A 13,807-nucleotide genomic window follows, 5' to 3' on the forward strand; every position below is an offset into this window, starting at 1 on the left:
GTACAGTGTTGTGCAGAAGAGAGAGACAGAGACAAGACAGAGAGAGAGAGAGAGAGAGAGAGAGAGAGAGAGAGAGAGAGAGAGAGAGAGAGAGAGAGAGAGAGAGAGAGAGAGAGAGAGAGAGAGAGAGAGAGAGAGAGAGAGAGAGAGAGAGAGAGAGAGAGAGAGAGAGAGAGAGAGAGACTATGCACTCTATTGGGCAGCAGGTAGCCTAGTGGTTAAGAGCGTTGGGCCAATGACCTAAAGGTTGCTGGTTCGATTTCCCGAGCCGGCAAGGTGGGAAAATATGCCGTTCTGCCCTTGAGCAAGGCAGTTAACCCCCAACAACAACTGTTCCCTGGGCGCCATGGACGTCGATTAAGGCAGCCCCCCGCACCTCTCTTGGGTTAAATGCGGAAGATGCATTCAGCTGTGCAACTGACTAGGTATCCCCTTTCCCTATTGACCTCCTTATCCCTACATAAGCAGAAACTCAAACTATAGCTGAATAAAACGAAAACAAATCGCAGGGCATGCAAATGGGAGATTTGCTTACCGAGAATTTGATACTGTCAGAGGTAGACTGAGACGGAAGAGCAAAGGAGCACCTGGTCATAGGTGTTGATAGGTGAAACACATCACACAAAGGCTCTGAAAATGCACACCAGAAATAGCCTGCTTACATCTGATAGCAGTAATGAGCAGGCTGAATAAACATAGCCTACATACACATCATCAAGTCTTTCATCCTATTTCCTTGTGGGGTATAGGGCAGGAGTTTATTTGATTTTACCTTGTTCCGTTTCCAGGCTTTTGCTTGCTGGAGTATATTATGGGGAATACATCTGCAATATACTGCTAATAATGTTAAACTTTATTGAAAAATACTTTTGGAAATAGTAGTATAGATCATGTTCTTGCCTTTGACAGTTTTTCAGATCAGAGTTTTTCCTGGTCAGGTCCTGCATGACAGGCTGTGTTTGCACAGGCAGTCCAATTATGATCGTTTGCCCAATTCTTGGAAAAAGAGCTGATCTGATTGGTCAAAATACCAATTAGTGGAAAATATCAGAATTGGGCTGCCTGTGTAAACGCAGCCATAGACCTTGTTTTGACCTCCATAATCTCTGCAACCCAGAACCAAATCTTGCGTGAGTGCCGGGCCAGCTACTCGATTAGGTTCCGGTAGGGAGAGCAGGGATGGCCTGTTCAATAGGGCGATATGGGCGACGCACTGCCAAACGGGAAAAGGAAGGGATTTTTTTCTAATCAATTATATCACGGCAACTGTAGTTATCAGTGTTGTAATCTGATCTGACTGCCACTAAATGTCAAATCAGGCTAAAGTCGTGCTTCAAATGGCCCCGCCCGTTTTTGGGGCGATTTCAGTCAAGTTGAAAATCGCCCAGAAGTCTCTCATAGCCTGTCATGTAAAATCTATTTTTTTCAAATTTCAAAGCTTTCAATACATTCTCTATGGGTGTCTGTGGGCTTGCACTTACGCGCTTTCGTCATACGTGACGTAACCATGAACGTAACTAAGAAAATGGCGGCTAGCAGCGTCTCTGTTGCGACCTGCAGTGTGGCGTTATTTTATGTTTTTAATTTGTAGACTTAGTTTACAAACATTCTGCCAACCATGGATTTCCAGTGGTTGGTTTTGGACTGATCTTGTTGATCGTGTACATACCCGCTACGAACGGACTAAATAATGAAAACGCTGCTGGCAGCGGAATCCAATACAGCTGGGAGACTTGGCTGGATGACAGAGTCCCGGACAGAGAAGTGGAGCCGGCCGGCTTCACCCTGGTCAGAGCGGACCGCGATCCTGGTAAGAGAGCGACTCTGTACCCCGACATTGAACTGCTTTCTGTGTCACTGCGACCTTACTATCTGCCCCGTGAGTTCCCCCAATTGTTTGTTACCGTTGTGTACTGTTGATAATCACAAGTTTACTGGAGAACTGAGACCAAGTAGAGACTTTGGACAGGGTGGATATGGTATAATAAAGGCAGTTTATTCAGAGGTAAAGATATCTGGAATCGCGTGCACGGACCCGTTCGTCAAACTCTTAGGGAGCTATCTGAAGAGAGCCCCGAAAACATTGTGCAGACATTTTATACAATAAATGATGTAGGTTGAATCTAGTAGTTCTGATCTTCTGATTGGTCCTGATGAGTTGGGCGAGGTCCCCTCCACTGTTGCATTGGCTCTGAGTCGGGTTCTCTGTCTTCAAATGTTCAGCCTAAAGAGAGGGGATTTTTGTGTGTGTGTGTGTGTGTGTGTGTGTTTAACAGTGATGATGTGTGTGTGTGTGTGTGTTATCAGTGATGATGTGTGTGTGTGTGTGTGTGTGTGTGTGTGTCCTCAGAGCAAGAACTCGTGAGTTGGAAGAACTGAGAGACCTATGGCGTGGGTGTTGTCCTTGGCCACCTGCTGACAAGGCTGACAAGATAGGACTCTTTTGTCCATTGTTATAGGATAGGAACAGCATTGATTGAAAACAAACGCCCAACACAAAATGGGTCATGCACAAGATTTTAGTCAGACCAAGCTATAACATTATATATTTACTACGACAGTACATTCAACCAAAAGCTAATATAACAAAGGCATCAGAGATTATTTATAATCTGTCACAGAAACTGGAATCCATCTCCCCAGATCAGTCAATAAATGCTTCTGGTATTGACTTATATGCTGCCCCTGTCTTCATGTTGTTGCTGGACATATCTTTTTTTAAATGTGTGTAGGTCACCTAAATCATCAGAAAAATTGCCCCTCCTGAGAATTTTTTCAGGAGCCGCCACTGAGGGAGAGGTTAAGATATTGGACTAGTGTGAGCGAGTGGTGAAAGCAGGATGGACTTTGGTAGCCGTCATAAGAGACTATGACCTCCACAACCCTGAAGCTATTACATTTGAATGATCTAAACTGTCAAAGGCAAGAATATGATCTATTCTTTTTTGTACATTTCCAGAAGTATTTTTCCCTCTCGATTAACATTATTAGCAGTATATTGCAGATGTATTCCCTCAGAAACACAAATTTAGAAAATACTCAAATGTAACTCGTATTGTGTCAATACCAATACAGTTAAGAGTGTTAAAGCCTAGATTAACTATAATGACTGGCATAGTGAACTCATAATGACTGGCACAGTGAACTCATAATATTGATGCAGTACACACATCAATTTGCACTTAATAATTTGTAGTCTACAGTAGGCCTGTTAAAAACAAAAAAAGAGGTTCAAAATAGATGCAAGTACATGTTTATTGAATTAAATAGGTCCGGGCCGGGCTATGGGAGGAATCATCATGGTTTGTAATGGTTTGTTATTTGGGGGGGGTATTGTCATGCCAGTTTCATCATCAGCCACGTCGTCTTGGTCCGCTTCCTTGGCCCATTCAGCCAAGAGCTCCTTGGTGAGGGTGATGTCACTACTACCTCCTGGCTCCAAAATGGCCGTCAGAGCTCCAATCTTCAGCATGGTCATCTATGACGTGTGCGATGGTGTCTGCCATGTAACAGATGGCTCCCTCGCCACAATAGCGTGGGGGTATGGTTGGAATCATGAAATGGGTTGTGAGTTGACTCTGGGTTTGTGGAGAGGAGGCAAGTGCACTGAAGTGCTCTAAGTGGGTATACCCACACAACTACTTTTTGCCGCTTCTCTTTTTGCAGGGGAAGCAAAATAGTTTTGCCAGGGCAGCTGTAATCCTCAGGAGGAGAGATCGTTTTCCCCCCGGCTCATCAGCCACGGTATCTGAACAGGTGACAGAGAACATGGCATGACATCATTAGGACAAACCGTAAAAAAAACTTTTGCAATGGAAAACAAAAACACCTTTTTTTTTGTTCAAGGAAGTTCCTCCCTGTTACTTCCGTTTAATGAATAAGACCCTGATAACTTCATCATAGTCTCTTCCCCTAACATTACAATGTGGTGAAATAATATAATTTTGTTGAAGACAAATAGACATGTGGACTGACAGAAGGGAGGACTTACCATCAGTGCCAAGGGGAGACACCTTGTTCTTCTTCAGGGTCTTCTTGCGACCTCGCTTCCCCTCTCCTGACTTCCTCACTCCTTCCTTCACAGCCTCGTCCTTCACTGTCTTCTTAGTAGAGAGAGAAACAGATATGAGTTGGTGCCTCACAATCAAACAGCCCCAATAACTAAACAACATACTGGTTAATGATAGACTCCTTACCTGTGTGGAGGTGCTGTCCACAAGGTCTGCGGAGAGGGAGCTGCTGCTGGCCTTCTCCAAGCTAGCAGAGTCACATTTCTCGTTGTCGTCGATCGCAGCCACCTCCTCTTGGTCCTCTTCCAGGGTTTCCCCCTGGGCCAAGAGTTCCTCTGTGAGGGTGATGTCACTCTTTGAGGAGCTTGAAGAGGAGCGTGACCTCCCACTACCAAGGCTCCTCCTCGCTCCAAAATGGCCGTCAGAACTCCAGTCCTGGGCGTAGTCGCCTATGACGTGCGCGATGGTATCTGCCATGCAACAGACGGCTACCTCGCCACCATAGCGTGCGGCACGCCGGTTGGAATCCGAACGCAGGGACAACCTTTTAGCCGCAGCCTTCACGATGGCCTTCATTGCATCTTCCCCCCTAAATTGGATGCTCTCCTCCAGGCTGAAGAGGACAGAGATGTCAGCATACTTCAGGGCATGCTGGACCTCCACAAAGAGATTCTTCATCAGCCTGAAGGGGTCGTTGGCCATCATGGCCTGGGGGAACTCTGAGGCCTCCAGTCGGCGCATGATGCCCTGGAGGATAAGCTTCAGGGTCTGGGGGCTCATGACGGTGTTCCTGGGAGTGCTGCGAAAGGAGATGTCCTCCTCGATGAGGATCTCACCCGGAAGGAGAGAGGGAATCTTCCCCAGGAGGCCCTGCCTGGCCTCGGTGGGGGTCAGGGAGCTGGTACTCACCTCAGAGACATCAGCTCCCCCGACCTCTTCTTCCAAGGTCTGGGCAGGAGCTGCCCATGCTGCCTGAGTGGTCGTCAGGAATCCCGCACCCATGGAGGTGCTGGGGACCACCTCATCTTCATCCAGACAGGGGTTGAACTTCAGGGTCTGTGCAGGAGCTGCCCGTGCTGCCTTGGTTGAGGTGGAGGGCTCTGAGTGTAAGACAGTCATGACACTCGTGACCAACTCCTCTTCTTCCTCTGATGAAGAAGGACACTGAATGTAAGGGAACCTGTCCCTGGCACCAGAATCCAATCCTAAGAAAACACACTAATACTCTGAACTTATTCAAAGCCACATCCATGTATAGCACTATGCAGTATCTAGTACATTTACTATAATGATAATACATTGGTTATTACACTGGTTATAACAGGGTTAATACTGGTCATATTGGTAAAACAGGTTATAAATGGACCTTTCTGGATGATGACACTGGCCCTGTAATTGTCGTTGCAGGTCCTGTTCAGCCTCTTTTCCACCAAGGCGGTCAGGATCTGGCAGACGTCCTCTAGTCAAATCAACATTTATTTAAAATGTATATATAGATATATCATTATTATTTTTTATAGATGATTTTCTTCACAAAATTAGTGAACTAGGCCTTTATGACTCCTGTATGAGCGGAGAAAATGACTTGTCAGCAGAGCGGAGAAAAAGACTCCCTCCCCCCATCGACAGCACCCCCACCCCAAAACATCTTGGTCACATTGTAAATGGCAATAACAATAATAACAAGGGAGCAAAAGGAGACAAGACTGCATCACAACTAACCTAGTGCTCTCTTGTCTTGATCAGAGAGTGAGGTGGAGGCCTGGGGGGTCAGGATCAGGGAGCTGCCCCTCTCCTCCTCCCCAACCCCATGAGACAAGCTGGAGTCGCTGTCCCACAAATCCTCCTCGCTGGATGTGGGGGTGCTGGGAGGCTGGGTCTGCTCCATGTCCCATGTGCTGGTCTGCCAAATCTCCCCTGCCCTCTCCCTGAACAGGGCAAAGACATTGAGGGACCCCTCACTGAGGGCTTTATGGACATCCCTTCTCTTGGCCCTCCTCACTGACCCCAGTTCTCTCACACTGACACTGGAGTGGGGTGTGTCTCTCTGGAGATAAACCCTCTCCATCTCCACTGCCTGATGACAGAGGTCGAACCGTCTCGATCCCTGTGAGGACCCAGAGCTTCTGTTGGAGCAGGACACATTTGGATGTTCCAGAGATAGTGGCTGAGCATCCACACACTCTACCAGCTCTGGCATGTTGGACCGGCTCGATCCCTGTGATGACCCAGAGCAACTCCCACTCCGGCTTTTGTTGCCTCTTCCGGACCTCGTGTGGTGGATCCGTCTGGCGGCCTCCTGGGCACTCTCACAGGCGTCCCTAAACAGCTCTGAGAAGATACTGGAGAGCCTCTCTTCGGTCAGAGCGATGCCTGGATTGGTGGTCTCCAGGTCATTCATACCAGAGGAGAAGAGGTCCTCCTGGGCATTCCTCAGGATATTACTCACAACCATGTCTGCTGTACCCTGAAGCTCCTTGTCTGTCTCAGAATTGGGCGTGGGGGGCTGCCCGCCCCTGAGCCTCCCCTTTGGCTCAGAGCTCCGCCGGTGGAACGTCTCCGAGACGATCTTCAGCACCCCTGACCCCCGGAAGGAGCAGTTGGATGATTCTGGACTGGAGATCCTGAGCAGAGCTATCGCTGGCAGGAGGAACGCATAGGACATGTCCTCCAGGTCCTCTATGGTCACATTCTTAGAAAGAAATACGGAAAACAGCCATTTTTAAATGACAGCATTTCCTCTTAGTCTTTAAGTTACACGTTTTTGTTGTTGTTAGCATGATTAGTCGGTAAAGAAGTAGAAATGGGGTAAAGAAGAAAAAATGGGGGACTTACCATTTGTTTGAGGAACTTCCTGATGCGCTTTCTCTGACTGGAAAACAAACAAACACCAGGAATCATTGGTTAGTAGACTGGCAACTAGATTCAATTTTTTCTACTGCACATAACACGGTTCAGAGCAGAACTCACGGGTGAGACTTCAGGAAGTCCTCTAGAGAAGACGCCTCCTCTACGTTCTCAGGTGTCATCTCACGGGGTGTGTCCGCCAGAGAAGTGGCATCGGAGGTGACATCACTCTCTGGGGTCTCTGGGGTAAGGGGGTCATCAACAGATGGAGAGGAGTTCATTCTCACCTCATCCTCAGGTGTCATGGGGCCTGGTGGCACTGAAAGAGAAGAGAATCAGAATTACCGCTGAACAAGCTCGTAACCATGGCAACGATTCTATTGAATAACCACTGTGTCACCAACACCCACCTGTTGTCTCCACCTTCGTCACTTTAGTGTTCTTGATAGCTGGCAGGACACCTAAAGAAAGAGGAGAGTCGAGCCATTAGTTGATCCTTCCACCATATATCCTTTAAGAATTCTATCAATAAATCCAAGTATTTTGGAAGTGGTGATCAATACTCACTGTAACTGGTTGTTGGAGATAGAAGAGGTGGAGGCAGCGCCAACACACCAACTACTTGGTGGCTTGGTTTTTTCGCCGCTGCCTTGGCCTCTCTGTCCTTTCTGGACTCCACGGCCTCTCTGGCGTTCTTTTCGACCTTGGCCATCTTGGCCTGATCGCTCAGCCTGGGGCCTCGTGGGGGCTTCGGCACGAAGTTCTGAGATAAACAACAATATTAGCAAAATCGTATCACCATAGAAACCATCTCTTTCACCATAGACATGACGGTACTGAGTGACATGTCACATAAGGGCTAACTTTAGAATTAGAATAAGAATCAGAATTTGAATGCTATTGGTTCTAACTAGTACAGTAAGTGACCCATGCATCATTATCTCATTGTAAAAAAAAAACTGGTTGAGAACACGTCATATAACTTACATTACAACCAACTCTCAGTTACAACCAGGCAAAGATTTCAAAACAAAACGTCCTTATACAACCAGGGGCATGTTCAGCAAGACAACGTTTAGCAACATTCAGATAGAATTACGCTATAATGAACAAACATGCCTCTTAAACATGTAGAATAAGGAATCACGTAAGCTCTAGTCATGGCATTTGTATCGGCAATGTTCAACAACGTTTTGCCACTGAACATGGCCCAGTATACAACCTGCCCATCCCCTACCAAGATGCCAATCAAAATGGATGTGGGCGGAGCTCAGATTAGGGGTGACCAAAAATGGACAAGCGTGGTTTAGCCCTATACATCATTAGCATATGAATGACAGCACTATCCACTTGACCAACGAACCAATAAAAATGGATGTCCAATTAAGGCATAGCATTTCTGACCAAGAACCAATCAAAACGGATGTGGCAGGCACTCGGGATTTGATTCGAAGAGGGGACCAAAATTGGAAGTGGGCAGGGCTTAATCACATTAAAAGCCTAATCACAATTGAAGTGGGTGTGGCTTAGAGCCAACCAGTCTGCTCTGAGAGGTTTGCCTGGAGTACATTCAGCATGGCTAACGTTACAAAACGTTTTGAACGTTTTCCAATTGAACTGATACGTATTTCACTCTGAACTGTTCAAAGCGTTTTGCAACAGAACTCAAAGCCGTTTCTAACCTTTAGGGGGCTGTTCTTGGGGCAGTCCACCAGTGCTGGCAGCCTTGGTCCATTATGGTCATCTGTCTGAAGCACCTGTTCTCCAGCACTAACTTGGAGGGTCCCAGCCTGGGGTAGAGGAATGTAATGAAATAAATTACACTTGAGCCCTCCATTTTTATGCCCACTTTTCCAAACATAAAGCATATCAGTCTGTTTTTGCATAGGCCAGTGGTTTTCAACCCTCTCCTTGGGGAACCCCAGACATTTCACAATTTTGTTGTAGCCCTAAACAAGCAAACCTGATTCACCTATTCAAGGGCTTAATGATTAGTTGACAAGTTGAATTAGGTGTGCTAGCTGTGGAATACAGTGGAACGTCTGGGGGTCCTCAAGGAGAGGTTTTAAAACCCCTAGCATATGGCTGTAATACTAAAAATATTTCCCCATTACAGAGACACACAGATCACTTTTTTTATTTTCTTATATGAGACTTACCTTTAGACAAACTCTCCTCAACCGTTTATGACTTTTACCCATTTTATTTTAAAACATCCTTCAGATTGGACCTGTACCATGATAGAAAAATTATAAACAAATACATTTTTATCTTCAATTTTCTAACATTTTCAATAAAATCCTGGTAAATTTAGCTGTACATACAGTTACACAGAATTTCTTGTCCAGGCAAAGTAATGTCTTTGAACATGAGGATGACTGTCCTACGCAAACTATCAACTCAACTGAGCCAATCAACTTAATAATTTCTTGACTGCGTTTACGTCATAGGCTCATATAATACGTCATACACGATTATGTCAACTACAACAGCGCACAGCGACCACGCCGAGAGATTAATACATGTTCTGATCACATATGAAATCTCTAAAAAGTTTAAAATGTAATGTAACCCAATTCACTTCGATTCAGTGGGGTTTTATGTATCAATGTTGCCCTCTGGTGGCAAGAACTGAAAGAGCCATGAATCGAAGCGTGGAGCCGGTGGTCATCATCAGTCTGCACTCCGCACACTCACTTCTAGACTTTTGATAGAGTTAGTTAGTATAACTCTATTCATATAGCTACTGGGGATACTAATATTGACAAATCAAAGCATATATTTTTTCATACCAGTGTTGTCAAACAAACGATAATATTTGGCTTGACAATGACAATGGTGTAAGATATATGGTCTTTTTACATTTTGCAATCATTTATTTATTAGTCTTCCTAGGCAGAAGGGTTGTCTATCTCCAATTATGTATATAAATAAGACCACATAATTGTCAAGAGGTTTTGTGCATGTTTCGGCCAGCAGAGGGGTCCGCTCGCTCTATTGGTTGCTTCACACGCTCTCGTAGTAGTAGTTCTCGCGCTAGGCTAGCCTGCAGACAGACTAAATCAGTTGAGACAGGACCGAGCGTCAGCTATAGATGCCAAGGGAAAGAGGAGACGGAGAGAGGTTGAGAACCGTACTTGTCAAGTCCTGGACTGACCGTGGGACCGGAACGTCCATGGCGCTGCACATGAGCTCTTCACAAGCATTCAGAGGATTGGGGAAAGTGGCGTAGGTGTCGCTTAGTTAGCTAATAGCTAACTATCCTCAATTCATGAAAATACTGGCTCAGAAAGTTGTAACTTGGAAAGTGTTCAATTAATACTGTCGTAGTAAATATAATTTGTTATAGATTGGTCTGACTAAAATGTTGTGCAAGACCCATTTGGAGCCTGTTTTCAATAAATGCTGTTCCAGGTCAGAGAACAAAGCACAGAGGAGAACACCTTATCTTCTCACTAGATGGCCTAGGAATGCGATAATAGGACAACACCCCCACCTCCGGCCATAAACCAACAGATACTCCTCACGAGTTCCCTGGACACACACAGACATCTCACTGTGGACGCACACTCATTCTCGACCCCCCCCCCCTTCTACTGGTCGGGTGCCAAGGGCAGAGGATTCTGCCGTGCACCAATGGGGCTTCTACTCTGGACAGAGCAGACCCGCCTCCTACGCCTCGGGAACCAATCAGGGACTAGAAGAAGGACCCCTTCCTTTATGTTACATTGTATAAAGTAATGCTGTAAACTCTTTTTCATCATCCTTCTCAACTGTCTCCATAAGAGGCAATTGATTGGGTCCATGCATGTTAATTAGCAGGATCCCATGCATGTAGCTAACAGTAACAGATATCTCTGTGTTTAATAAACTGCCTTTTTGCTTAAGCAAATTCCTCTCTGTCTAGCGTCGATGGTTTGTACTCCCTCTCCTAATTATGGTTTCACCAACAAATTGGTAGCAGAGGATGGTTTCTAATTCGATCTAAAGAGTTGGTGCGAGAGGAAAAAGCAAATCATCGATCTAAAAACAGACGGAAGAGTGACCTGAAATCCAGGAGACATCAACTATTCGTCTTGCCTCAGGAACCTGATCAGAGCGCTCTTCTAAAAAGGTATGCAGAGCCTGTTAAAACGAAATCTTGCATATTGTATTATAGACCAATACCAAATTTTGATCAGAAGTACTGAGTGTGAGTATGAATACTTGTTAAATAATTTTCCATCCTAATGAATTAAGGCATACATGAGATATCTGGTACTGTGTTTTATACTAAGGAATAAAGGAATAAGGAATAAAGGAATAAGGAATAAAGGAATAAGGAATAAAGGAATAAGGAATAAAGGAATAAGGAATAAAGATAAGGAAGAACAGCGCCGGAAGAAGATGGCTGCCGTTTTACAGCCCTCTAACCAATTGTACTATTATGTGTGTTTTTCCGCGTTATTTGTAATTTATTTTGTACATAATGTTTCTGCCATCGTCTCTTATAACCAAAGAGAGCTTCTGGATGTCAGGACAGCGATTACTCACCTCGTATTGGACGAAGACTTTTTCTTCAACGAGGCGTTCGCGAAGGATATTCTACAGACACCCAACAAGGCCCAGATCCCCGTCATTCGCGTGAGGAAGAGACGGAGATATCGTGGACGCAGATCCGGGTGCCTTGTAAGGATCCGACGGCGACGAGTAAACTGCCTCTCCCATCAATCCTATTAGCCAACGTTCAATCTTTTGAGAATAAAATTGACGATTTAAGATTACGGTTATCCTACCAACGGGACATTAAAAACTGTAATATCTTATGTTTCACGGAGTCGTGGCTGAACGACAACAATGACAACATTCAGCTAGCAGGCTATACGCTACATCGGCAGGACAGAACGGCAGACTCTGGTAAGACAAGGGGCGGCGGTCTGTGTATATTTGTAAACAACAGCTGGTGCACAAAATCAAATACTAAGGAAGTCTCAAGGTTTTGCTCGCCTGAGGTAGAGTATCTTATGATAAGCTGTAGACCACACTATTTACCAAGAGAGTTTTCATCTATATTTTTCATAGCTGTCTATTTACCACCACAAACCAATGCTGGCATTAAGATTGCACTGAATGAGTTGTACAAGGCCATTAATCAACAGGAAAACGCTCATCCAGATGCAGCGCTCCTAGTAGCCGGGGACTTTAATGCAGGGAAACTTAAATCCGTTCTACCTAATTTCTACCAGCATGTTAAATGTGCAACCAGAGGGGAAAAAACTCTAGACCACCTTTACTCCACACACAGAGACGCATACAAAGCTCTCCCTCGCCCTCCATTTGGCAAATCTGACCATAACTCTATCCTCCTGATTCCTGCTTATAAGCAAAAACTGAAGCAGGAAGCACCAGTGATTCGGCTAATAAAAAAGTGGTCAGATGACGCAGATGCTAAGCTACAGGACTGTTTTGCTAGCACAGACTGGAACATGTTCCGGGATTCTTCAGACAGCATTGAGGAGTACACCACATCAGTCACTGGCTTCATCAATAAGTGCATCGATGATGTCGTCCCCACAGTGACCGTACGTACATACCCCAACCAGAAGCCATGGATTACAGGAAACATCCGCACTGAGCTAAAGGGTAGAGCTGCCGCTTTCAAGGAACGGGACTCTAACCCGGACGCTTATAAGAAATCCCGCTATGACCTCCGACGAACCATCAAACAGGCAAAGAGTCAATACAGGTCTAAGATTGAATCATACTACACTGGCTCTGACGCTCGTCGGATGTGGCAGGGCTTGAAAACTATTACAGACTACAAAGGGAAGCACAGCCGCGAGCTGCCCAGTGACACAAGCCTACCAGACGAGCTAAACCACTTCTATGCTCGCTTCGAGGCAAGCAACACTGAAGCATGCATGAGAGCACCAGCTGTTCCGGACGACTATGTGATCACGCTCTCCGTAGCCGATGTGAGTAAGACTTTTAAGCAGGTCAACATTCACAAGGCCGCAGGGCCAGACGGATTACCAGGACGTGTACTCCGAGCATGTGCTGACCAACTGGCAAGTGTCTTCACTGACATTTTCAACATGTCCCTGACTGAGTCTGTAATACCAACATGTTTCAAGCAGACCACCATAGTCCCCGTGCCCAAGAACTCTAAGATAACCTGCCTAAATGACTACCGACCCGTAGCACTGACGTCTGTAGCCATGAAGTGCTTTGAAAGACTGGTCATGGCTCACATCAACAGCATAATCCCAGAAACCCTAGACCCACTCCAATTTGCATACCGCCCCAACAGATCCACAGATGATGCAATCTCTATCGCACTCCACACTGCCCTTTCCCACCTGGACAAGAGGAACACCTACGTGAGAATGCTATTCATTGACTACAGCTCAGCATTCAACACCATAGTGCCCTCTAAGCTCATCACTAAGCTAAGGATCCTGGGACTAAACACCTCCCTCTGCAACTGGATCCTGGACTTCCTGACGGGCCGCCCCCAGGTGGTAAGGGTAGGTAACAACACATCTGCCACACTGATCCTCAACACGGGGGCCCCTCAGGGGTGCGTGCTCAGTCCCCCTCCTGTACTCTCTGTTCACCCATGACTGCATGGCCAGGCACGACTCCAACACCATCATTAAGTTTGCCGACGACACAACAGTGGTAGGCCTGATCACCGACAACGATGAGACAGCCTATAGGGAGGAGGTCAGAGATCTGGCCGTGTGGTGCCAGGACAACAACCTCTCCCTCAACGTGACCAAGACAAAGGAGATGATTGTGGACTACAGGAAAAAAAAGAGGACTGAGCACGCCCCCATTCTCATCGACGGGGCTGTAGTGGAACAGGTTGAGAGCTTCAAGTTCCTTGGTGTCCACATCACCAACGAACTATCATGGTCCAAACACACCAAGACAGTCGTGAAGAGGGCACGACAAAGCCTATTCCCCCT

The 13,807-nt window shown here is 46.0% G+C and overlaps 1 protein-coding gene across 2 annotated transcripts; it reads right to left on the bottom strand.

The window, feature by feature from the left end:
* Window positions 1–2,743: 2,743 nt before the first annotated feature.
* Window positions 2,744–10,401, bottom strand: LOC121532647. Of its 2 annotated transcripts, XM_045205249.1 has the most exons (11): window positions 9,017–10,401; window positions 8,540–8,647; window positions 7,425–7,620; window positions 7,268–7,318; window positions 6,981–7,176; window positions 6,846–6,882; window positions 5,733–6,702; window positions 5,377–5,469; window positions 4,197–5,215; window positions 3,992–4,103; window positions 2,744–3,748 (listed from the first exon to the last, which is right to left on the bottom strand). In XM_045205249.1, exons 1-11 carry the CDS (start codon window positions 9,056–9,058, stop codon window positions 3,639–3,641), a joined length of 2,934 nt encoding a protein of 977 aa, XP_045061184.1. In that variant the 5' UTR covers window positions 9,059–10,401; the 3' UTR covers window positions 2,744–3,638. The 2 variants fall into 2 exon arrangements, with proteins under 2 accessions (XP_045061184.1, XP_045061185.1); XM_045205250.1 differs by having other exon boundaries at window positions 4,197–5,158; window positions 8,540–10,401.
* Between the last annotated feature and the right edge of the window lie 3,406 nt (window positions 10,402–13,807).

The sequence above is a fragment of the Coregonus clupeaformis genome, chromosome 20, assembly GCF_020615455.1.
Source record: "Coregonus clupeaformis isolate EN_2021a chromosome 20, ASM2061545v1, whole genome shotgun sequence".
Taxonomy (NCBI): Eukaryota; Metazoa; Chordata; class Actinopteri; order Salmoniformes; family Salmonidae; genus Coregonus; species Coregonus clupeaformis.